This window comes from Sorex araneus, chromosome 2, assembly GCF_027595985.1.
Source record: "Sorex araneus isolate mSorAra2 chromosome 2, mSorAra2.pri, whole genome shotgun sequence".
Taxonomy (NCBI): domain Eukaryota; kingdom Metazoa; phylum Chordata; class Mammalia; order Eulipotyphla; family Soricidae; genus Sorex; species Sorex araneus.
Genome location: NC_073303.1, coordinates 225,722,374 through 225,748,630, shown reverse-complemented (window position 1 = coordinate 225,748,630; position 26,257 = coordinate 225,722,374). Strand labels below are relative to the sequence as shown.

General features: G+C 44.5%; 2 protein-coding genes across 6 annotated transcripts in view; one reads left to right on the top strand and one right to left on the bottom strand.

Moving 5' to 3' along the window:
* The window catches only part of SCN8A (sodium voltage-gated channel alpha subunit 8), a 224,623-nt gene that overhangs the window by 155,382 nt on the left and 42,984 nt on the right, over positions 1-26,257 (top strand). For all 5 annotated transcript variants that reach the window (XM_055125619.1, XM_055125622.1, XM_055125620.1 and 2 more), the window contains exons 14-16: positions 7,158-7,396; positions 15,775-15,948; positions 20,100-20,456. In XM_055125619.1, coding sequence (XP_054981594.1) covers positions 7,158-7,396; positions 15,775-15,948; positions 20,100-20,456 — 770 coding nt within the window. The remainder of the gene's footprint in view (positions 1-7,157; positions 7,397-15,774; positions 15,949-20,099; positions 20,457-26,257) is intronic.
* On the bottom strand, positions 14,724-15,314 carry LOC129401976 (translation machinery-associated protein 7). The gene has a single exon (XM_055125623.1). It carries the CDS (start codon positions 15,263-15,265, stop codon positions 15,071-15,073), a length of 195 nt encoding a protein of 64 aa, XP_054981598.1. The 5' UTR covers positions 15,266-15,314; the 3' UTR covers positions 14,724-15,070.

Sequence of the window (26,257 nt, the reverse complement as noted above, 5' to 3'; positions counted from 1 at the left end):
TTCAGACACCCCACAGAGCCATAAATGCATTTGATATGCGGAAGGTAAGCCGCAACCTCTCTTCCTTGGGTGCTCTGTGCCGCAGGGAAAGTCCTGGCGTGTCTGAAGCAGCGTCGCCGCCGTCCCCACTTACCCTCCATCTCGAGGGCCCCTCCAGGCCATAGCCTCGCCAGCAGAGGGTACCCGGGGCTGCCCGCCACGCAGCGATTCCTCGAGCAGTTTCTGCATTCTGCCCAGTGAAGTTTGTACTGCACACTCTTGGACCTCATGCTGGAGAAACATTCAGTGAAGAGTTTGTTATTTCTCTCCTGAGATTCTGTGTGCACAAGTCTTCCTCGGACCCGTGTCCGTGTCGCCGAGTTGTCTCATTATAGACCCAGCTCAGGTTGCTCTCAAGCTGAGAAAATCAAGTCCCTGAGATAGACCAGGAGACTCAGAAGGATGCTAGTGTGCTGGGGGCCGATACTTCTATGGATCATTTAAGTTCATTACCACTCGTGCTGGGTGTGCTTGACTGGGTTTGGGGCAAGGGGATCAGTGGTGAAGGAAGAGTCCCTAGAAAGAAGCTTTTTTACAGTATTTACATTCCTATCTTACTGTAACATTCTTATATTACAGTATTTCTCCCTTTGGGAAAACCTGGCAAACTACCGGGAGTTTCCTGCCCAAATGGGAGAGCCTGGCAAACTCTCCGTGGTGTATTATATGCCAAAACCAGTAACAAGCTGGGTCTCATTCCCCTGACCCTGAAAGAGCCTCCAATAAGGCATCATTGGGAAGGACGAGTAGAGAGAGGCTCCTAAAATCTCAGGGCTAGGATGAATGGAGACGTTACTGAGACTACTCGAGAAATTCGATGATCAACAGGATGATGATGACATTCCTATCTGCAAGCAAAAAGTTAGACCATGCCTGCACTTAGCGTGAGAATGACAAGTGTGCAAGAATATTGGACAAACTGCTTTCAGCGTCCTGAACAGTTTCAGCCATTGTCTTCCTTGTCTTCCCTGGCTGATCTGGCCCACCACCCTCTTTTTAGAAAAGAAAATGAAAGATTGAGCACCTTCCTGGAAATCCACCTTTAAACAAACTAACAGAAAGTGACCCCCTTCCCCTGTGGCACCATAAGCTAGTGACGCCCCCTGAAGTTCAGGTCCAGCACCCCTTGGAGGGTACCGTGTTGCCCCCTTTTGGAAATGGTAGTCCGATAGAATCTCTCTCAACTTGGTGACTTACGTTTTGAGATTCCAGCGACGTAACAGCCAGCAAAAGAATTTCAGGCCAGGAATACCAGTGTCAGAAATGTGATTAAGGGGCCAGGAGCCTTGAGGAGGTCCAGGTCCCCTCCCTGCCCGACACGGTTCCGTGAGCTACCCCCAAGCGCTGAACTCTGGAACCCTGCTGGGTGCGGGCCAGAAAGAAAAGGAGAGTGAGACTTGGCTGATTTTCTTTTGCACTGGCAGACCGAGACAGAATTTCTCTGTGCAGCAGTTGAGAAAAACATGCTCCAGCAGGCGTATTTTACCACTGGCAAAGGCTTCAGAACCCAAGCTGTCGGTGCAGTACGGCACCGAGCACTAAGGCTACAGTGCCCAGCAGGGTCGAGGTGGTGGGGCTGCGCTTCACCGGGCCCGAGGCGGGGGCCTGTGGAAGCATCATTCCAGCCCCGGCTGAGCTACCTGCGAACCACGGGATGCCAGTTTTGCTTTTTTTGGTTCCCTTTCTTTCCTCTTGTTTTCCTGTCCTCTTCTTTCGCTTTCTGCCCAGCTCTACCCATTCTCCATCCTCTACCTACCGGCACGAAGATTCATGAATAAATGAACACAAGGGTAGTTTAGGAGAGAAATGCAGTCAGGTGCAGTAGTGCTCCTGAGAACAGAGCCATTCCAGGTTTTTGCCCCTCTGTATCTAAGTCCCAGGGGCTGGAGCGATAGCACAGCGGGTAGGCATTTGCCTTCCACGCAGCTGACCTGGGTTCGATTCCTCTGTCCCTCTCGGAGAGCCCAGCAAGCTACCGAGAGTATCCCACCTGCATGGCAGAGCACGGCAAGCTCCCCATGGCATATTCGATTTGCCAAAAACAGTCACAACAAGTCTCACAGTGGAGACGTTACTGGTGCCCACTGAAGCAAATGGATGAGCAATGGGATGACAGTGGTATGACAGTGCTATCTAAGTCCCAGGGTTTGTAAAGTCAGTACAGTTAACTGCTTTTTCCTGCTCAGACATTTCTTTTATCCCTGAACTAGTGTTTGACTCTTTTTGTTATAAAGTTGATGAGAAACAACTCCTACAAGCAAAGCGCTGAATGGCTAAAACTGAAGAGCATTAAAGGACATTAAGAAAGATTCATTCTTGGGGCCAAAGTGATAGTACAAGTGCAAGAGTGGGCCAACCCAGGTTTGATACCCGGCATGCCAGGAATGATTCCTGAGTGCAAGGCCAAGAGTAACCCCTGAGCATTGCTGGGTGTGACACAAAAAGCAAAAAAAAAAAAAAAAAAGATTTGTTCTTATTTAATTGTTGGTTTTCATAGTTCTGAAAGCTAGCATTGAATAAATAATTAGTCCTGCTTCCCAGGAAATTGACATTATTTTAATTATTTATACCAGCGAAGTAGGCTCTTATCTACCTAATGGCTTAGAAACCACAGTGGGGGATTCCTAATTCTACAAAGAAAAATCCTGTCTCTGCCTCATCCTATCCTTTGCAAACAGGCTCCCTAGGATCCAATAAGTGCAGTCGAATTCATAGTAGTCATAAGCTTTGAGGCTGTTTCAGAGGATTTGGGTGGGATGTCAGTAGAGAGTCACTATAAGCCTTTTCCTCAAAGCTGGTAAAGCTGTAAGACAAAAGAAGAAAGTTGGCGGAGCAAGAATGAGGAAGAAGGGGCCAGAGAGATAGTACAGCAGGTAGGGTGTATCCCATATGGACCCCGGAATCCCGTATGGTACCCTGAGCACTGCCAGAGTGGTTCCTGATTGCAAAGCCAGGAGTAACCCCTGAGCATCACCAGGTGTGCCCCCCCCCCCAAAAAAAAAAAATAAGAGAAAGAGGCTGAAGAGAGCTCAGGATGCTAGAGCACATACGTGCCAGAGCCCCAGGTTTGACCCCTGGCATGACATGCTTCCCTGAACAGCAAGAATAGCCCCAGAAGTACCACCGCTTATGCCCTCCCTGGCCCACACACACGTCCGTGGGAAGTATTAGCGCTATTTTGCATTACTGCTTCTCAGGTAAGACAGTGTCGAAACTGACCTCTAGATGAACTAGCTGGAGCCGTTTTTGCCAAGAGATCAAACCCAAGACTGTATGAGGTGAGCTCCCTGCCTCATACATTCTGTTATTCAGCTCACAAGCATCACGCAACCGTGTGGTTATTTTTTGTGGCGTCTGCCATTTCTGTGCGACTGAAAGCCTTGTGCGTAAGCACCCTTATTCATCAACATTTTCCAGACTAGTCTATGGTAGATGCTTAGAGTTTTCAAATTGGAAAGGGCCCCTGTCTTCAGAACCTCATCGCCTCCTCGTGCCACCATGGTGGTGAACTTCGCAGGCCTTCTCTGACATTCCCCAGCCCTCTGATTACTGAGACCTACAGCATCGCCTCAAGAAATGACCAGAAACAGAAACCTCGAAACCCTTTGGACAGTTCACCCCCGTTTGTTAAACTGTTCCCGAGATTAAATACTTAGGGTTCCCGGAATGTGGGGTCCGCAACAGTGTTCCTAGTTAATAAGTTGCTTTATAATTCATCTTATGTACTTGATTGAGCTGTTCTAGATCCTGAGGCTCTGCACGGACTTCTTTTTTATGGAACCCAGAAAAACAGGTGAGCGAGATCTAGTGTCCCTTTAGAATCTCCCAGTGACCCGTGGGGTAGGAAAACCCCCTTTCCATGTCTGGGGAAGACTTGGAGCCTCGTCCTTTGTGCATCATTACAATCGTGTCAGCTGTCAGAAATGTGAACAGTTGTCTCTTCAACCTCCATGCGCCCGGTGAGCCGCAGACATTTGGAGAAGGGAGGAGATAAAAAAGGAACAGAACCAAATTTCCAAATATGTGCTATCAGAATTTATGGAAATAAGAGAACCTTTTCGTTTTCTTTTTTGGGGTGGAAAACTAAATTTACCTTGAGAAGGGAGGGAGTTCTCTGTGGAAGAAGCCAAAGCAAATTTTCTTCACAGACTTCCTTTCCCACGCAGACTCCCACGTGGCGCTTACTGTGGCCCTTAAATTTGAAAAACCAAGGCAACCATTTTCTTAGCAACCAGGGAGCCAATCAGAAGCCCAGACGCAGCAGCACCCCCTCTAAAATAAAGCCATCACCATGGCCACCATCCAGCCGGTTGGAAAGAAAGGAAAAGAGATTCATGTGAGGCAGCCATCTTGTTCTTGGTTGGAAGTTTTGGGGTTCCCCCCTCTGGTCGATTTGATTTGTCGGCTGCGAGTAGGGGTGGTGTGGGGAATGTGGTTCTGTTCAGCCCCGTGGAATCAGTACCTGCTTCTAAGGATTATCATGCTGGCGAGTCTCCAAAGTTATCCTTCGTGACAGCATCCTCCTAGAAGGGGTCCCTATATTTGTCATTCTAGTTTAAATATTCGATACTTGGTTTGAGGAGAGTTTTGCTACCCAGGGCCTCATGCCTAGGCTGTTGACTCCCAGCTGAACAACACTTGGCTCTCAGTTCCCTTACACATCCTTTGTAACTTTGTTTTTTGTAAGCACTCTTAGAGATAGTCTATAGCGATTCCCCTCTATGTCTGGGGAGATATCTCAGGGAAGAGTTGATTGGATATGCTCCTAACATCCCTGCTTTGAACAGAGCAATTTCTGGCTTACTGTTTCACATATTGAGGATCACATCTTTTTTTTTCTTTTTGGGTCACACCCGGCGATGCACAGGGGTCACTCTTGGCTCTGCACTCAGGAATCACCCCTGGCAGTGCTCAGGGGACCATATGGGATGCTGGGAATCAAACCCAGTCGGCCGCATGCAAGGCAAACACCCTACCTGCGTGTGCTATCACTCCAGCCCCAGATCACATAACATCTTGTTGGGGGGAAAAAAAAAAAGATTCTCTTTAGAAGGTTCCACTTCTTAAAGAGAGTGACAAGGGCCAGAGATGTTAGATCATTGGCAAAACACATAACCTCACAGGTGTAAAGTCCTGGATTTGATCTCTAGCCACAATAAGTAAATTAAAAGAGAATGACAGACAGACTTAAGAGACAGAGGACAAGACAAAGAGACAGAGAGAAAGTGAAAGAAAGAGATAAGAGACTGGGGCTATGGTTCAGCAGGCTGGACCATATGTTTTTGCATGCAGGAGGCCTAGGTTTGGTCCCTGGCGTCTCATAGTCTCTGACTGCCATGAGTGAGCCCCAAGCTCGAGCTAGGGGGAGCTTCTGCACTCTGGCTATGGCATGGAGAGGAGGAGATAGAAAAAAGAGAGGAAGAAGACAGGAATGGATGAACGAGAGAGGGAAAGGGTGAAATAGGGAGAGGAGAGAGGAAGGAAGGAAAGGAAAGGAATGAATGGGGAAGGAAATAACTTGTGTTCCTATCAGCTGTTTCTGGGCTGGAGAGATAGCACAGCGGGTAGGGCGTTTGCCTTGCACGCGGCCGACCCGGGTTCAAATCCCAGCATCCCATATGGTCCCCTGAGCACGGCCAGGGGTAATTCCTGAGTGCAGAGCCAGGAGTAACCCCTGTGCATCGCCAGGTGTGACCCAAAAAGCAAAAAAAAAAAAAAAATCTATCAGCTGTTTCTGTTCTTTGACTCGCACTTCTTTGGGATCATGAGATATGTCCCACGTGATGGTTTGGTTGAAGATGTATATTCTTCTGGTAAAGATTACGATACAACTTATATCACTGTATATGTTTAATATATAACATCTATTAAAAAGTTACCTATGTGGGGGCAATAGTATGGTGAGTAGGGTGCTTGCATTGCCTGCACCAACCTGGGTTTGATCCCCAAAACCGCCTGTAGTCCCCCACGACTGCTAGGAGTAGCCTCTGAGTGCAGAGCCAGGAGTAAGCCCTGAGCACCACCAGATATGGCCCCAAAACAACGACAACAAAAAGAATTTTTATGACAGGCACTGTGCTGTCTACATGAATCAGTTTATTTCATCTGTAACCAGTGGATGAGGATTAAGAATTCCACAGATCCTCAGCTTAGAAGCCGCCTCGCATGCTGGGGGGTAAGGCAGCTCAGATAGAGAAGGGACCACCAACTAAAGGGTGCTAGGAGGGCCTGCTCGGGATGGAAGATGCGGGCTGAAAGTAGACAACAGACTGAACATGATGGCCGCATAATACCTCTATTGCAAACCACAACACCCAAAAGGAGAGAGAGAACAAAAGAAAATGCCCTGCCACAGAGGCAGGGTGGGGTGGAGGGGACAGGGTGGGGGTGGTGGGAGGGATGCTGGGGCCATGGGTGGTGGAAAATGGGCCCTGGTGGAGGGATGGGTACTTGATCATTGTATGACTGAAATGCAAGCACGAAAGTTTCTAAGTCCGTAACTACCTCACAGAGACTCAATAGTAAAAAATTTTTTAAAAAAGAACTCCACAGGTTATTTAATCGGTAAGATAAAATCCAGTTGAAAGATAAATTATAGGAACTACAGAGATAGTATAGTGGGTAGGGCTCTTGCCTTGCATGTGGCTGACCTGCGTCCAGTCCCCAGCATCCCATATGGTCCCCTGAGCCCTCCAGGAAGTAATTTCTGAGCACCATCAGGTATGGCCCAGCAAACAAAATAAATGACAGCTAAGGCATAGAGGAGTCAAACTTCTCCTGAGATCACCTTGGGAGAGTTGAAGCCAGTTGAAGCCATACTCAGATCCCAAAGGCCAAGCTCCTAACCATCATGTTCATATTCCCTAGGTGACTGGATTGAGTTTTGTTCATAACTACTGCATTATTAACAGGAAAGTGACCTGGTGATGCTGATCCAACCTCCTCTCCCCCTTCATGATATCGGGAAATGGAGAGAAACACTCAAGAAGCATAGACCTCTTGCAGCCTTTACACTCACATACTAGAGTGAGGTGACAGTGAGCCAGGCAGGGTTAGCGGCTCTCCCTTTGCTTTCTGACCGTCACTGAGAGGTCATCTTTGTTGTCTACCCACTGCAGAGCTGGAAGAGTCACAGAGAAAGTGTCCGCCGTGCTGGTATAAATTTGCCAACACTTTCCTCATCTGGGAGTGTCACCCCTACTGGATCAAGCTGAAGGAGATCGTGAACTTGATTGTCATGGACCCTTTCGTGGACTTGGCCATCACCATCTGCATTGTCCTCAACACGCTGTTCATGGCAATGGAGCACCATCCTATGACGCCACAATTTGAACACGTCTTGGCTGTGGGAAATCTGGTAAGATGGGGCCCTCACTCCTGATTTTATGATGTGAACATGTTTGGCCTGTGGGGCGTCTTTTTTTCTGATGCCGAAAGCTGGAGTTTCGTTGAAAAGAAAGTGTAGTTAATTGGAAGAAAAATGTTTCCGCATATGCCGCGGCAAACAGCCGCTTCTGCTCATTATTGTGATCCCCTGGCTGGTTCCTCTTTCTGCAGAGTTTTGAAGACGTCATTTAGGAGCTCTTGGCAGAAAATCAGCCCTGGTGACAGAATGGGAGGCATGGCACAGTGGGTTGGTTTCAGCAGCCTGAGCCAAGGACTTCTGGAATTTTTTCTCATTCTGTGTCTCACATTGATTTCTGCATTGCTCCAGCAAACCACTTCCCCTTTCGTCTTCAGTTAATGGCCACAGCAAACTCGGGGTGCCCTGTAGGGCCTTAAGTGTCACAGTAAATCTCCCTTCACTGTCATATTTATTATCATCTGAGAACTCTCTGTGGGAAGTTTTTTATTCTAGACTTGACTCTCTCAGTCCCACTTCTGGGCTATTATCCAGTTTCTGCCGTTAGTTGATCTGTGCCAAATTCATTGTCATGTTAGCTTAAGTCATATGTTTAGTTGGTTATATGACTTAGAAGATGAATATACAGTTTTCATAATAAGTCATACAGTATGTTCTGAAGTCAAGTTGTTGTGGATGCAGAGATTATTTTTACTTCAGTCCGAAAATCAGGAATTGAATACATACTGGTAGTAAAGGATTCTTTGGAAAGAATCTTCTAGGCCATTTGGGCCTCCTTATTCCGTTGGAGCTTCACTGGGAGCTGGAGGTTCCCCTTTAAAGTGAACACCGTCGCTGCTCACTGGTTTTTCCCCACTCCCACACCTTCCCCACTTTTCCTGTAGCACACACATGCAGGCGTACGCAAAGTTTCTACCTAATACACTATTTAAGTGTTACAATATCTTGAGTTCTGATTCCAAAAATACTTGGCAAAAGAGATCCTTATAGATTCCTTATAGTCTCGTGTAGAAAATTCAAGATATTTTATAGTTCCTCCGGACTCCCAGCTGCAGTGTAAGTCCTCATACGTAGGGTTAAGTACATGTAAGAGGAGGCTCCGAGGGCTGGGCCACCTGCTTTGCAGGCTGGAGCCCAAAACTTGGTCCCTGGCACTGCATTGTCCCCTGTGTACCAAGCTGGGGCTTAGCGTGGACCACCACTGCTATGGCAAAAAAAAAAAAAATTCCTCATGTGTATCCAGACGAACATATCCATGGTTTTGAAGTTAGTTATCCCCACAAGTTTTCCAGCAAATCTCCCGACAGGCTTGAGATGTGCCGGAGGGCAGGTTTTCTACGTGAATGACTGGTCCTGAGGCTTAGCCAGCAAGCATTATTTTGATATAAATATATATCATACATCAGAGATTCCATAGTAACACTATTTTATGATCCACAGATTAAATAATGAGAAATAATGGATTTTATATTTCTTAAGACTTTACTTTTGTTTTTTGTAGGATGAGTTCTTGAATTCCAAGAGATTTTGAGAGACCATTTGACCTATTACCAGCATAAATGTCCTCAGACCAAGACAGAAAATGATGTCATTTTTCTCTCTTTCTTTGAAATCTGCAAGCCTGGGGTGCAGATCAGCAGTAGATCATTTACCTTGCATGTGTGAGGCCCTAGGTTCAGTAACTACCACTGCAACACACACACACACACACACACACACACACACACACACACACACACACACACACACTTAAAAGCATAGTGATCTGCAGAGATTTCATTATCTAAATTATCTTTGTGAGCAGTTTGGAAATTGCTCGGAACCATCCACCGGAAGTTAGAGGAAAGAGAAGCAGGTTAGCAAGACCCTATGAGAAAAGCCAACCAGAGCCACATTCTAAAATAAGAAGCATTCTGGGGGCAAGAGTTTTCAAGACGGAGTAAATGAACAGAGAGTGAGTGAGGTGGAGAGCTGTGAGTAGGCCAGTGGATTGGATGTGGAAGTGAAAAGAAAGAAGTCAGATCGGTGAGGCTGGAGCAGTAGCACAGCGGGTAGGGTGTTTGCCTTGCACACGGTCCACCCGGGTTCGATTCCCAGCATCCCATATGGTCCCCTGAGCACCGCCAGGGGTGATTCCTGAGTGCAGAACCAGGAGTAACCCCTGTGCATCGCCAGGTGTGACCCAAAAAGAAAAAAAAAAAGAAATCAGATTGGTGCCTAGGGCCAGGGAGGCAGCTCAAAGGCTGGAACTATGTTTTGTTGAATAGAAGAGACCTAGGTTCTGTCTCTAGTATCACATTGTCTCCAGGCGCCACAAAGGGTCCAGAGTAGCCAAAAACAGAGGAGCGGTACCCCAGAGTGTGAGTTTAGTAACTAAGGTAGGAATGATTGAAGAAGGAATTGGTTTGGACTTCAAAATAAAGAGTTTCATTTTGAACAGCATGTCAGACATCACTGGTGGAAGATGCCAAATAAGAGGCTGCATATGTGCTAGGAAACTCACATCACAAGTGCCTTCAGGATACCAGATTGCCCAGAGCTCAAAGATGCATTTTGTTGCCAGTCAGCGCAAGGCCGAGTTTGGCCAAGAGAGCGCCGAACTAGACCGAGTCAGGAACTGTGGCTCTTGGTTCCTGTTTGATACAGCTTAACTGTGCTAAGCCATCAGATGCCCAGAAATACTCTGTATCTGTAAAATGAGGATAATAGCATATCACCAGGGAGGAGAAATCGAAAACCTGTTTGGAATAGTCAAAGTACAAATACAAGTTCTTTGAATAATAAAAAGTACTTCACCAGAGCAGTGCCAATGTAATTCAGGATTTTCGAAAGGCTTGAGGTTTGGATAGTGCCTTTGAGTGAACCTTGGAGTGGAAAGAGAATGGGGGGGGGGGCTGGAGGGGGGGCTGACTGGTGTGTAGGCGTGACCTTGGTTTGAAAGCCGGGCTTTCCCACAGCCGCCAGCCGCAGCGCAGGGTGTTTATCCACATAGAGGCAGAGAGATTTATTTGGGAGTAGATGAGAAGTGCTCCATAAATTTAAGACGCTTTGTCTTTCTCTTCTCCCTATAAGGGAGAAAAATATTAACAATGTAAAAAATGTTAAAGAGGGGCTGGGGAAATAATACAGTGGGTCAGGCATGTACCTTGCAGCTGGTCTGGGTTCAGTTTCCTGCACTCCTTAGTGCTCCCTGAGCACTGCCAGGTGTGGCCCGAAAGCCAAAACAGAAAAAAAGAAACCTTTTTTAAATTAGGTAATGAAAAATGATCTAATTAAGTTTTCCCACCTCAATTAAGGGGTAGTCCAATTAATCCACCTACCCGTGCCCTTGTTCATAGGGAAGCACAGGTAGAGCACCTGATTTACACAACTTTCTGTTTTGTTTTGTGGGGAGGCCACACAGCTGTGCTCAGGGATCACTCCTGGCAGATTCAGGGGAGCTGATGGACTAGGCACGTACGAGGCAAACCCCTTACCCACTGTACTATTTCTCCGACCCCTTGTGCAACTTTTATCCTATCACTGCATAGATCAGTCTACTCATTCTTTTCTTTTTTTTTCTTTTTTGCAGCAAGTTGAACCAATAATGGATTTATAAGATGTTTTTTAAAAACAATTGCAGTCATACAGAAAAGTTTTGACTACAATTTTTTTTATAATTTTGGTTTTTAAGCAACTCCTGGGGGAGTTCAGGGAACAATATTGGGTGCTAGGGATGGAGCCCAGGTCAGCCGTGTGCAGATCAGGCACCCGACCCACTGTACTGTCACGAGACCTTCATGTACAATATTTTTTAAACTTCTGTTCTAAGAGTAAGTTGCTGATGCAGCCTGTCCCCCGTATACATTAGTGTATTTTTTATGGACAAACCCATTTTCTGTCAGAAAAGCAGCAAATTTTCATGGTTACATTACAGAAATCTAGTTCTCACACCCATTCAGGTTTCACTAGCAGTCCCAATAATGTCCTTTCTAACAAAAGGGAAATAATTCTTGCTTTGCTGTTGCATACTGTTATCTCTCTTTAATTTTTTTGGCCTGGAAGATCCCGTTCCTTGGTCTTTTTTTTTTCTCCTTAGTGAACATACCACTTTTGCAGACTAGTATTGTCAATTCTCTTACAAAACACAGTTCAGGAGGTATCTGTCAGATTATCCCCCAGTGAAATTACTTTTTCATTTATATGGGGAAAATTCCCATTCTCTTATAGCAAATGATATTGAGAAGTTAATAATAATAGATGATTGTTTTTAAGAAGTTGAAATACCCAACTTTCTGATTTTTCATTTAGCTTTTTATTTATTCCCTTACTTATGGCTTTTAGTTTGTTCCAGTAGGTTATACTCTAGTAACTGCCATTTTTAATTCAGCCAATAGGTATCTCTTCAAACTGGCTTCTCTGTCTTTTTGACATATTGATATTACTTGTTGCCTGTTATAACAGAATAATAGAGCAATTTTTATGCTTTTACTTTGAGGCCTGAAATCATTCATTTCTCAAGGGAACCTGGTTGTTGTAGGAGAAAATGATGTTTAGAAGTAAAGATCCACTTGGAATGCATGTCGAAGTGTACTCAGCCCTGGTCTAGCTCTCTGCATTAGCTCACTGAAGAGTCTGATTTATACGGGCTTTTTTTTCTTTTCTTTTTTTCTTTTTTTGGGTCACACCCAGCGATGCATAGGGGTTACTCCTGGCTCTGCATTCAGGAATTACTCCTGGCTGTACTCGGGGGACTACATGGGATGCTGGGAATCGAACCCAGGTCAGCCGTATGCAAAGCAAATGCTCTACCCGCTGTGCTCTAGCTTCAGCCCCAGACTTTCTTTATTTTTCCCTTACTGAGTCTATCTTATCTAAGGGTCTATATTATTTATTCTTTTAAAAAACTAGCTCCATGGGTTGCAGTGAGAGTATAGCGGGAAAGATGCTTGCCAACCCAGGTTCGATCCTCGGCATCCCATATGGTCCCCCTAAGCACCGCCAGGAGTAATTCCTGAGTGAAGAACCAGGAGTAACGCCTAAGCATCTCCGGGTATGACCCAAAACAAAAACAAATTAGCTCCTGCGCTGGAGCGATAGTACAGCAGGTAAGCTCTTGCCTGGTGGCCAACCTGGGTTCAATCCCGGAACCCACGTGATGGTCCCCCGAGCCCCGCCAGGAGTGAGCCCTGAGCAACTGCCAGATGTAGCTCCCAAAATTTCTTTATTTTTTAATATGTTAAAAAAAAAAAAACTAGGGGCCGGAGCGATAGCACAGCGGGTAGGGTGTTCGCCTTGCACGCGGCTGACCCGGGTTCGATCCCCGGCATCCCATATGGTCCCCCAAGCACCGCCAGGAGTGATTCCTGAGTGCAAAGCCAGGAGTAACCACTGAGAATTGCTGGGTGTGACCCAAAAAAAAAAAAAAAACTAGCTCCTGGGATGGAGCAGTAGGGCACTTGCCTTGCACACAGCCAGCCCATGTTCAATCCCCAGCACCCCATATGGTCCCGTGAGCCTGCCTGGAATGATCCCTGAGTACAGGGCCAGGAGTAACCCCTGAACACCATCAAATGTGACCTCAAGACCAAGAAGAAGAAAAAAACTAGCAGAAACTGTGCTAGTTTCTGCTTTGGAGTTTGTTGTTTGTTTGTTTGTTGTTTTTTTTAATTTCTCAAACTGTGAGATTAGGATATTTGAGCTCTTTTGTGTCTTCCTGGCATAAACCTGGCTGCTATGAAATTTCCCCTTAATGCTATTTCTGCTGTATTCTATAGGTTCTGACAGTTTGTGTCTTCAACTGACTGGTACTAATTTGCCCAAACTGCCCAAATTGGAAATTGAAGTCACATAAGCACAGATAGATGGTACCTCCTGGTGGCTTGCTTTTCTAAGAAACTTACATTTCATTATCACATGTTTTTTTTTTCTTCATGTCTCCACTGGGGAAAATATCACAAGATCTGATGCTTCTTTTTCCTCTCTCCTCAAGAAGCATATCACAGTACAAACTAAAATGGTAGTATAGGGAGAACCTTAAATTTTCTCTTTTCCAATTTTGAAAAAGAATGTCTTGACACAATCAATAGTGAAAAATTTATTTTTACCCACATGTCAAATGATGGCAGCAACATTCTTTTGTTTTCTCGGGGGTTCTTTTGCTCGGCTTTGGGGGCATACCCGGCAATGCTAAGGGCTTATTCCCAGTTTTGCACTCAGGAATCACCCCTGGTGGTACTTGGGCGACCACATGGGGTTCCAGGAATCAAACCCACATCGCCACATGCAAGGCAAGCACCTTACCCGCTATGCTATCTCTCTTGCCCCAGCAACGTTCCTTTGAAACAGCTTGGTTGCTGACCTCTACCACAGGCATTCAGACTGTGCATCAGGAGACCGTCCATTCCATTATTGAAAGGCAACACCACAGAACTGTGTCATTGTTGATTTTCTCTTAGTAACCAGAGTTCCTATAGTATAAGTATTCCCTGGTCTGTAAATCGGTGCTTATTATTGAACACTTCCTGAGCACCCACTAAAAATCAATGAGATAGCGGATTCAGTCTCTACTTAGCATTAAGCAATCATTTCTTGTAAATACCTTTGATGAGCTTATACAAGGGTGAAATGTGTGTTAGGAACCAATTACTTTCCCTGTTTCCCTGACCTTACTGAGGCTCCTTACTTTGTAATGTTAGATTTTGCTTCCCTAGACCTCACCAGGGAGTATTTTCTTTCAACTGTAGACATTGTTAGGAAGCAAAGATTACTCTGTCAAACAGAAAAGTGAGAAACAGGTAACATGAAAAAATGTTATTAAGCTCCAAATCTAAAGCAATTATTATATCAGTGATCATATTGAGGGGGGAAAATCAGAAGGAAGCTTCTAACAGAAAGAAAATTGTTTGAGTATATATGTACCAAATAGAATTTTACATGAGCAATAAATGAAAATAGAAATTAGGAAGACTGTGTAGACCTAAACAGAATTGAAATAAATGAAAAAAGAAGATACTATATGTGTTCCTTGATTTTATGAATCTATTCCGTATAAACATTTGAAAAATCTCAGAAATGTAGTGTATAAATGTGACAGTTGTATGTAAGGTATGATTATGGTTGTCTTTTCCTTTATATTACATATTTTTAACAAAATTCTCTGATTTTTATGACTTAAATTAGAAGTCAGCTGTATGTGTTGTGTCTAACTTTAATACATACATAATATCCAATCTGGAATACATTTTTGTTGTATAATTATAACACAGTGAGTGGTTTTTTTTATTTTAGACAAACATTCAAATGATTTCTGATCCTTTATAAATCACTTGCATGGTATTCGTTATTCTTTTTTTTTTTTTTTCAAATGAGCTGGTTTAATTTCAGATGGTACAGAATAAGGGATGGACCAAACACTTGAGGAAAGTACACTTTGGCAGGGTCTGGGCTAGGTTTACTGACTTCACTGCTACAGTAAAAACAGCTGAGAAACAGAGAATGAGAAACCTTATGAATTCTTTCTCTTCTTCTTTTTTTAAACTTTTTTACAGAAGTTTATTCTTAAGTGTACAACAGGTTCCAAAACACTTCATTCTAGGTACTGCTGGCAACCGAGGTTACACAGGGAATCCAGATGTTTAACCAGTAATAGAATTAAAGATCACCATTATCTCCAGCACAAGAAACAGCTTACTTTTTGCCAGACTTCTTAATTCCACCAGTGGCCAGGGGGCCCTTCCCCGCGGCCTTGGCTTTTAGTTCCTCGAGTTTCTTCTGCTCCTCCTTCTGTTTCTGCTTGAATGCCTTATCTTCCTCGTCCATTTCCTTGGCCTGTTTCTTGGGCTGCTTCAGGGGCTTCTTCTTGCCACCTTCGCGGCCGGACATGGCGCCTGCCGTCCCTCGCCCGGGCTCTGCCACAGGAAGCGGAGAGCGGCAGCTCCTCTTTTTTTTTTTTATTTAAGTTGTTGGGCCACACCTGGTGATGCTCACAGGTTACTCCTAGCTCTGAGCTAAGGAATCACTCCTGGTTGGTGCTCAGAGGACCATATGGAATATAGGGGTCAAAGCTAAGTCAGCTGTGTGCAAAGTAAATGCCGTACCCTCTATACTGTCACTCTAACACCTCATATTCTTAGACACTTTTTAATTGCCCTTTGGCCCAATGTGAACTCTGGTTCAGGAAACTAAAATGGGAGTATCAGTACATCATACAGGAAGAAAATAAAATTTTTCTGCATTGTATGAAGTGGTTATGAGACATTTATGTAGTGATGTCCTCAAATGAGATCTTTTAAGCTAATTAGGCTAAGACTGGTTCTTGGATTTGTTATATTTAATGATAATGAAAAAGGCATTCTCTATTATTTCTTTTCTCTTACCCCCTTCCCCTCTAGGTTTTCACTGGAATTTTCACAGCAGAAATGTTTTTGAAGCTCATAGCCATGGATCCCTACTATTATTTCCAGGAAGGTTGGAACATTTTTGATGGATTTATTGTCTCCCTCAGTTTAATGGAACTGGGCCTCGCGGACGTGGAGGGACTTTCGGTGCTGCGGTCTTTCCGATTGGTATTCCATATTTCTCCAGTTTCTTTTTTTACGTTTTCTAACTTGAAGGAGTTTCAGATAAGTTAGTCTGATGGTTTTTCTAAATCCTTAGCTATCTACCACCAATTCCAGTTGGCTGTTTATCGACTTTGTTGCTAAAATCTGAAAACTTTCTTTGCATATTAAATACCTAATACAGAAGTTAGTTTCAAAAATGAATCAGCAAATCAATTTTAGAACGTTCTGTAAATAAGTCATGGTTAACCAATGAGGAACTCCCACGAGTCATTCTGAGCTCGAACACAGATTTGGTTGTCCACCTGTTTCCTTAACGGCAAGGACTTCTCCAGGGACAAGGATGGCTTTCTTCATTTCTTCTGTTTTAATGACACCCCCTTCCAGAAAAATGGAATCAAATAATGTTTTTATAAATTATACTGAAGTTAGTTGTTTAATACTGGCCTTTATCTTCCATATTATAAACGAGGAAGGTTTATTTTAATTAATGAGTTTGAAGATACTAATCTTTAACATTGCTAAAATGACTCTGAAAGAATACCTAATGAGGAGGCTGGAGCAATAGCACAGTGGGTAGGGCGTTTGCCTTGCACACAGCCAACCCGGGTTTGATTCCCAGCATCCCATGTGATCCCCCAGCACCACCAGGGGTAATTCCTGAGTGCAGAGCCAGGAGGAACCCCTGAGCATTGCTAGGTGTGATCCAAAAAAAAAAAAAAAAGAATACCTAATGATAACTTTCCATACGCATAGGCACAAATGAGATCCTAATTAAGTCCCTAGAGAAATTGTTTCCTTTTAGTATCGTTTTTGTCTGTTTCTAGGTCACACACAGAGATGCTCAGGGGTTACTCTTTTCTCTGCACTCAGGAATTACTCCTGGCGGTGCTCGGGGGACCATATGGGACTTGGGGAATCAAACCCAGGTCAGCCGCATGCAAGGCAAACACCCTACTCACTGTGCTGTCGCTCCAGACCCCCTTTTAGTATCCTTAAATGAAGCATTCAACTGACTTAGCTGTCTCTTCTCTTGGGAAGAACCTAAGCCCTTATAACTAAAAGAAGATTTTTAAGATTTTTTTCAACAGGATACGCAGCATATCCAAGAAAGGAAACCAGAATAGGGCATAACTATTTGTAAAATAGAAATCTCACTCAATTCAAGTTACTTTCATTAGGATCCAGCCTGCAATAGTCCTTAGGAAAATTACTATCTGGAAGAGGAGAGGAGCTATTAGGAGATAGAAGCCTTAGAATACGAAATTTCTAAATAATAGAAAAGCATTTTGTCATAATTTAAGGGCTGTTAAACTCTCATTTGTGTAGTGATAGGTAATATATGTACCATTATTCTTTGGAGGAAATAAAAGATGACGGCTTAGCATTAAAATTATGTTTGTGTTTTCCTTTTTTGTGTTTGGACCATACCCAGCCAAGTGCTCAGGGCTTACTCCTGGCTCTGTGCTCAGGAATCACTCCCATCAGAATTGTATCTGGTGCCAGGGATTGAATCCAGGCTGGGCCTCTCATGCACGGCAAGCGTTTTATCCACTGTACTGCCTCATCAGCCTGAGTTTTAGGAGTTTGAGTTTTAATTTTGGGAGTTCGGAGCCATACCTGGTGGTGCTCAGGAGTCGCTCCCAGCAGTGCTTGGAGAACCACATAATGGTGCTGGGGACTGAACCTGCCTCCTGTGTGCAAACCGTGCACTCCAGCCCACTGAGCTAGTTCTCCAGTCTTGCAAGTTTTTTGAGGTGAACTCATATATTTTTAAAGAACTGAAGCAATAGCACAGCGGGTAGGGCCTTTGCCTGAGCCAAGTTCGATTCCTTCATCCCTCTCGGAGAGCCTGGCAAGCTACCGAGAGTATTGCGCCCACACGGCAGAGCCTGGCAAGCTCCCCGTGGCGTATTCGATATGCCAAAAACAACAAGTCTCACAATGGAGACGTTTCTGGTGCCCACTCGAGCAAATCAATGAACAACGGGACCACATTGCTACAATGCAGTAGTTTTAAAAACATTTTGTGTCGCACCCGGCTTGCTTAGGCCTACTCCTAGCTCAGTGCTCAGGGATCACTCCTGGCAGGACTTGGGGGACCAGAGTGCAGTGCCAGAGATAAAAATCTCTCCTTCCCTAAAATTCTTAATAAATTAAAAGTCAGAAACAGGAAAAAAACCACAAGTAACTGAGATATTGTGAACAACAATACATAGCAAATCTTGAATGTTCAGATAAAACTTATGTTTTAGAGAGGAAAAATGTTCAAATTTAGTGCTATTTTTTTAATTTTGTATTGAGTCACTGTGAATTGCAAAATTATTCGTGATTGAGTTTTTGTGATCAGTTATTCATTATTTCAGTTGTTCATGATCTGTACAAAATAGAGAAATGTTGATAGTACTTCTTTGTGGGAGGAGGAATACGGTGGGGCGGGGGTGGCATTGGGCTACACCCAGCAGGGCTCAGGCCTTACTCCTGCCTCTGCACTCAGGGATCACTTCTGACGGGCTCCAGGTCACCACATGCAAGGCAGGTACCCAGCCCGCTACAATATTTCTCCAGCCCATAGTATCAGTATAGTCACTTAAGAAGCCTGGGGGTGGGGCTGGAGAGATAGCACAGCGGGTAGGGCATTTGCCTTACATGCGGCCGGCCCAGATTCAATTCCCAGATTCCCATATGGTCCCCTGAGCACTGCCAGAAGTAATTCCTGAGTGCAGAGCCAGGAGTAACCCCTGTGCATCACCAGGTGTGACCCAAAAAGGAAAAAAAAGAAAAAGAGAGAGTAGCACAGTGGGTAGGCCTCTTGCCTTACACATGTTAGGCTTTAGTTCAATCCCCAACACCCGCAAGGCCCCCTGAGCCTGCCGGGAATGACCCCTGAGTGCAGAGCCAGGAGTAATCCCTGAGCACTGCTGGGGGTGGCCCCAAAACAAAAACATAGAAGGCAAGGGAGCATGCCATAGATAGTACAGTGGGCAGGGTGGGTTAGGGTTTGATCCTGGAATCCCATAACAGTACCCATAACAGTACCCTGAGCCCTTCTAGGAGTGATCCCTGAATCACAAGCCAGGAGTAAGCCCTGAACACCAGCAGGTAGAATCCCCCAAAAAAATTTTTTTCAAGTTAATGACCCAGGTTCAGTTCCCAGCACCCTGTAGGATCTCCTGAACCTGTCAAGAGTGATCCCTGAGCACAGAGCCAGGAGTAAGGCCTGAGCACTGCTGGGTGAGGCCCTCCCCTCTCCCTTCCCCCCCAAAAAAACGCTAAGGGTGGGCTCAGAGACACAGTACAGGAAATTAAGGCACTAGTGACAGCTGTGACCCTGATGCAATGCCTGGCATCACCTGGGGTCCTCCTGAGCATAGCCAGGGATCAGTCCTGAGCGCAGAGCCAGGAATAGCTCTATAGCTCTGAACACTGCAGGGTGTGACTCAGAAACTGAAAATAAATAAATAATTCAGGGAGGGCGGGAGTGATAACTCAGTTGGCTGAACGCCTGCTTTGCATGTGGCGGCTCTAGGTTTGATCACTGAGTCAGCACCACATGGTCCCCTGAGTATCCCCAGGAGCAAAGCAGAAAGCCAGGAGTAGCCCCTGAGGATAACTAGGTGTCTCCCCTCCTAGACCACTCCCCCACACACACACAAAAAAAAAAGAGAAAAGAGAAAGAAAACCTCAAGGGAAAATGGGTAAGAAAGGCCATGTTTATAAGTGACTCTTTTTTTTTTCTTTTTGGGTCACACCCGGCGATGCACAGGGGTTACTCCTGGCTCTGCACTCAGGAATTACTCCTGGTGGTGCTCAGGGGACCATACGGGATTCTGGGAATCAAACCCGGGTTGGCCGAGTGCAAGGCAAATGCCCTACCTGCTATGCTATCGCTCCAGCCCCATATACATGACTTTTTAAAAAGTAGATTGATTCAGAGACAAATATTGAGGAGTAAAGTCAGTATTCTTCGATCCCAGTTCCAAATGTTTTGCTTGCTTGGAAAGCAATCTCCTTTTTCCTTAGTAACGCCTCCATTACTAGAAAGTCCTGAGAATTTCCCAGTGGTAACCAATAATAAATTGATTTTAGTCATGTAGTGAAAAATGGATGGTGTATGATTTGGATTTTGCTTAGATTTTTTTTTCCCACCCCCCTAGCTCCGAGTCTTCAAACTGGCAAAATCCTGGCCTACCCTGAACATGCTGATCAAGATTATTGGGAATTCGGTGGGTGCCCTGGGCAACCTCACCCTGGTGCTGGCCATCATCGTCTTCATCTTTGCCGTGGTGGGGATGCAGCTCTTTGGCAAGAGCTACAAGGAGTGTGTCTGCAAGATCAACCAGGACTGCGTACTCCCTCGCTGGCACATGAATGACTTCTTCCATTCCTTCCTCATTGTCTTCCGCGTGTTGTGCGGGGAGTGGATCGAGACCATGTGGGACTGCATGGAGGTGGCCGGCCAGGCCATGTGTCTCATCGTCTTCATGATGGTCATGGTCATTGGCAACCTGGTGGTTAGTACTCACTTACTGATCTCTTTGTGCTCTGCCCTGAACATCTCAGCCTTGGCCCAGATCCTTGCCTGCGTTGGAGTCTAGTCTTTCTTGGTCTAAGAATTTTAAGTTGTAAATTAAGAAGAGACTATTTACAGAGACCTCCTGATCTGTAAGCCCCACAGCCCGCCAGTCCTTTTGTCATAGTTAAGGACATCAGATCCTGAAAAGTGAATGACTTATACCAAAGTGACACAGCTGGTAATGCCAGGGCTCTTACTAGACTTGAAGTCTGTGCTCTTAGTTTTGCTTTTATTTTCTTTCCTGTTTTAGAGATATAGAAATTTTCATTAGTAGCATGAGTAATTCTAATACATATAAATTTTTACATGAAATAGATCAATTCTACACACATGTGATTGAGCTAGAGTGAGGAGAGGAGAATTTTAAAAGTTTAAGGGAAAATATGAATAAACCTATAAAGGTACAATAGTGTGTTTTATTTTCAAAAGGTAATGTTGGTTTTGTGTTAGAAAATATCACTGGTATTAAGATAAGGCCATCCATTTTACCGTTTTTCTTTGAATTTTCAGGGTTGCTTTGGCAGAACAAGAATTCTGGCATTAACAAATTGAATAAAAATTAAATACATGGAAAACTATATAATAGATAATGCTTAAGTATCTGCAGATACTTAAGATTTAAGTATCAGATACAGAGATTTAAAGAAAAATCTCTGTTGATGTAAAAAAAAATCACTTTTCAGGGCTGGAGTGATAGCACAGCGGGTAGGGTGTTTGCCTTGCACTCGGCCGACCCGGGTTCGATTCCCAGCATCCCATATGGTCCCCTGAGCACCGCCAGGGGTGATTCCTGAGTGCAGAACCAGGAGTGACCCCTGTGCATCTCCGGGTGTGACCCAAAAAGCAAAAAAAAAAATCACTTTTTTATACATAGAGCATTCAAAATAAATAAGACATTAATTCATTATTTACAGAGTATAAAACCCTTAGCAAGCTAGGCAAACGAACCTTTCTTAATCTAGTAGAGGACAGCCCGAGGCACCATGCGCAAATGCCATGCCTAGAAGTATTGAGAAGTTTGTCTTGTCTTCCAAAGAAGCCCCTGTAATGTTTCTTGTAAAACTACCTCAGCTGTTGCTTGTCCAGGAAACTGCTTCATTTCTACAAATCTGAATAATATCTAGCTGGATAGAGTATTCTTGGTGAAGGGTTCATTTTATTGAGGTTTTTCTTACTCTGTCCCTTCATTCTCTTCTGACCTGTAGAGACTCACTTGATAGGACTGCCGAAATTCTTATGTGAGTTCAGTGGTCTGTAAGTTCCTTCTTTGGTCTTGTGCTTTCAGTATTCACTCTCTGTCTTTGACTTTTGTGATTCTGATTACATTGTGTCTTGGAGTTTCTCATCTGGTTCTGTTTTGACTGACCTCTTGGATCTGGCTCTGGGTGCAAGCATTCCTTAACTCTGAGAAATATCTGTGATTTCTCTGATTGGCGGTTTTGTTTTGTTTTGGTTTGGTTTTTTGCTTTTTTTGGTGTCACACCCGGCAATGCTCAGGGGTTCCTCCTGGCTCTGCACTCAGGAATTACTCCTGGCAGTGCTTGGGGGACCATATGGGATGCCAGGGATCAAACCCAAGCCAGCCACTTGCAAGGCAAGTGCCCTACCCACTGTGCTATCTCTCCGGCCCCTGATTAGTGGTTTATTATTGAATTTGCCTTCCTTTCCCACAGGGACTCCGATGATTCTTATATTGTTCCTCTTGATCACACTCCGTAGCTCTCTAGCAGGCTGTTCAATTCTTTCCAGACTTTTCCCACCCCCCTTTTTCTGTTGTTGTCTAGAGGATTTCCTGCTTCTCTTCTTGGAGCTCACTGCACCTTCCCTCAGCTGCTGCTATCTGTAGCCTTCTATTGAGTTTTTTGTTGAGTCTTTTTTTTTAATTTCACCTACCATACTCCTCAGTTCTGTCACTCTAGCTGTAATTTTCTCATTTCTACTCTTACACTTCCACGTGCTTCATTACTTGTACCATCATTTCTCTGAGCATTGAACATCCTCCTCCTGGCGTCTTTATAGCCATTACCTGAGAGGTTAGAGTTGCTTGGTCTTGGTAAGAGCCTCCATGCTGTGGTCCTCACTCACTAAGCATGGTGGGCCTCTGGTGACTCCCCCCACTGTTTCTGCTGTGCCCCAAGGAAGAATCTTTCTAGTTCCACCTCAGGGAAGCTCTCTGAAGGATTCGTCTGGGGGTTGCCTTTTGCAAACCCACTGATTCTCATCCAGCTATAGGAGTTAGAGTGTGATGAGTTGAACTGTCACACGGCCACATCATCCAGGGTTCAAGCAGCAGCAAGTGGAGTTGGGAGCAGGGGGTTGAACGTGGGTCGAGAAAGTTGAATGACATTTGTGGAATGTAAAGTGACAGAATGGGAGACTAACACCCAAGAACAGTAGAGATGTGTACCAGGAGGATTACTCCACAGCTTAGAAGCCGCCTCGCATGCTGGGGGAAAAGGCAGCTCAGATAGAGAAGGGACCACCAAGTAAAGGGTGCTTGGAGGGCCCGCTCAGAATGGGAGATGCGGGCTGAAAGTAGACTATAGACCGAACATGATGGACACTCAATACCTCTACTGCAAACCACAACACCCAAAAGGAGAGAGAGCAAAAGGGAATGCCCTGTCACAGAGGCGGGATGGGGTGGGGGGAGGGATGCTGGGACCATTGGTGGTAGAAAATGGGCACTGGTGGAGGGATGGGTACTCAACCATTGTATGACTGAAATGCAAGCACGAAAGTTTGTAAGTCTGTAACTATACCTCACGGTGATTCACTGATGAAAATTTAAAAGAAAAAAAAGTTGAATGAACAAGCAGAGGGTCTAAGATGGAGATGTAGGCCTGCAGAGATGGCAGAGGTTGGGTGTGGAGGACCCAGATGAAAGGAATGGCCATCCGCATCCTGTTCCAAAGTGGCCCCAGACACAACAGTCAAGAGGTTAACCTCACCGCAGAGGTCGAATGAGCAGGCAGAGGGTTTGTGCTGTGACTGTGGGCCTATAGAGGTGGCAGAGATCCGACCACATTTTATTTCTTCATCCATTGATGAATGCTTAGGTTGTTTCTGTGGCCCGGTTATTAGAAATAATTCTACAATGAAGAGGGGTGTATATATACTTTGGGATTATTCTTTTGTTTTCTGTTTTGTTTGTTTGTTTGTTTGTTTTAGGACCACACCCAGCAGTACTCAGGGGTTGTTCTTGGCACCATATGTGTCTGGGGGCGGTGGTAGGAACTGCAGTGCCAGGATCAAGCCCAGGCCTCTGTCTGTAGAGCACAGGTTCAGCCCCCCCAAGCCCTCTGTCTGACTCGTGTCTTTGTCTTCTATAGAGAAATACCCAGAGTGGGATTGTTGGGTCACATGTTTCTTGCCTTTTTAAAGTTTTAGGAGCCTTCATACTATTTCTGTAGTGCCTGTGTCAATTCACATCCCCACCTATAGTATCTGAGGGTTCTCTTTTCCCTGACCCTGGCCGCCAGCTATTATTTCTGGTCTTTTTTTATTTTATTTTTTGTTAGAGAATCACTGTGATGTACAGTTACAAATTTATGAACTTTTGTTTTTGCATTTCACTCATACAGTGATTGTTTACCCATCCCTCCACCAGTGCCCATTCTCCTCCACCAATGATCCCAGGATCCCTCTCACCGCCACCACCCCGTCCCCCACCACCCCACCCTGCCTCTGCGCAGGGCATTCCCTTTCATTCTCTCTCCTTTTGGGTGTTGTAGTTTGCAATAAAGGTATTGAGTGGCCTTCAGTAGTCTATAGTCTACTTTCAGTTCGCATCTTCCAACCCGAATGGGTCCTCCCAACATCCTCTACTTGGTGTTTTCTTCTCTATCTGAGAAGGGCTTTTCTCCCAGCATGTAAGGCCAGTTTCCAAGCCATGGGGCAGACCTCGTGGTCCTTATCTCTACTACTCTTGGGTGTTAGTCTCCCATTCTGTTATTTTATATTCCACAGATGAGAGCAATCTTTCTATATCTGTCTCTCTTCCTGACTCATTTCACTTAACATGACACTTTCCATGTTGATCCACTTATATGCAAATTTCATGACTTCATCTTTTCTGACAGCTGCATAGTATTCCATTGTATAGATGTACCAAAGTTTCTTTAACCAGTCATCTGTTTTTGGGCACTCCAATTTTTTCCAGATTTTGGCTATTGTAAACAGTGCTGCAATGAACATACAAATGCAGATGTCATTTCTACTGTACCTTTTTGCCTCTCCGGGATATATTTCCAGGAGTGGTATTGCTCGGTCAAATGGGAGCTCAATTTCTAATTTTTTGAGAATCGTCCATATTGTTTTCCAAAAGGGCTGAACTCCCACTGCAGTGAAGGATAGTCCCTTTCTCCCCACATCCGCGCCAATACCAGTTGTTTTTGTTCTTTTGGATGTGGGTTTTCTGGTCTTTTTGGTAGTAGTTATTCTGACAGGTTTGAGATGATCTCTCATTGTGATTTTTGTTTGCATTTCCTTGATGACTGGTAATAGTGGGTATCTTTTCATTTATCTATATGTCTAGGAGAAATTTTTCATTCATATTATGTTCTCTATCTCTTCCTCTCTCTCCACTCTCTCTCTCTATATATTTTTTTCCTCTCTTCCCCCCAGTACTATATTGAATTATATTGAATAGGAGAGGCGAGAGCAGGTGGGCAACCTTGTCTTCTGCCTGATCTTAGAGAAAAGGCTTTTAGTTTCTCCTTATTGAGAATAATGCTTGCTGTGGGCTTGTAGTAGGTTGTTTTGACAATATTGAGGAAAGTTCCTTCAACTCCCATTTTGTTGAGAGTTTTTATTAAGAATACATGCTAGATCTTATCAAAGGTTTTCTCTGCAATATTGATATGATTATATGGTTTCTACCTTTTCTTTTATTGAGGCAGTGTATTATGTTGATTGACTTGTGAGTGTCAAACCATCCTTGCATGTCCGGAGTGAATCCTACTCGGTTGTGGTGTATGATCTTTTTGATGAGTTGTTGGATTCCATTGTCTAGTATTTTGTTGAACATCTTTGCATCTATGTTCATCAGGGATATCGACGTGTAGTTTTCTTTTTTGTGGTGTCTCTCTGATTTTGGTATCAGGATGATGTTCGCCTTATCAAAACTTACAGTGTTTCTGTTTCTTCATTTCCCTGGAAAAGCTTGAAGAGGATTTGCAGTAGATCCTCTTTAAGGATTTGGAAGAATTCTCTGGTGAATTCATCTGGGGCAGGGCTCTTGTTTTGGGGAAGATTTTTTATTACTGTTCCAATTTCCTCAATAGATTCTATCCCCGGCATCCCATACAGTCCTCTGAGCATTGCCAGGAGTAATTCCTGTGTGCAGAGCCACGAGTAACCCCTGAGCATTGCTGGGTGTAACCTCACAGAGCCCCCCAGAAAAAAAAGAACTCAAGAGTATATTAGAGGGGTGGTTCTAGTATACAGCAAAGTTTAATACCCAGTTTTCAGCTGAGACCAAATTCCACTTAGAGTTGTAGAGCAAGTTGCAGGCAAACTCTGGTTTTCCCTGCCAAGCTCACAGATATTCGCTACCTTCCGTCTTCTACCAGACAGAGCCATGCCAACAGAGGTTCCTACTCTCCAGCCTCAGAACCACCAAGACCAAACTATTTCCTGTGATTATGAAAATAGATACTGAATTGTTCCTTGAGTGCATTCTACTCCATCCTAAACCCTCTAGTCTTCTCAGTCCTGCAGTGAAGACAACTGCTTATG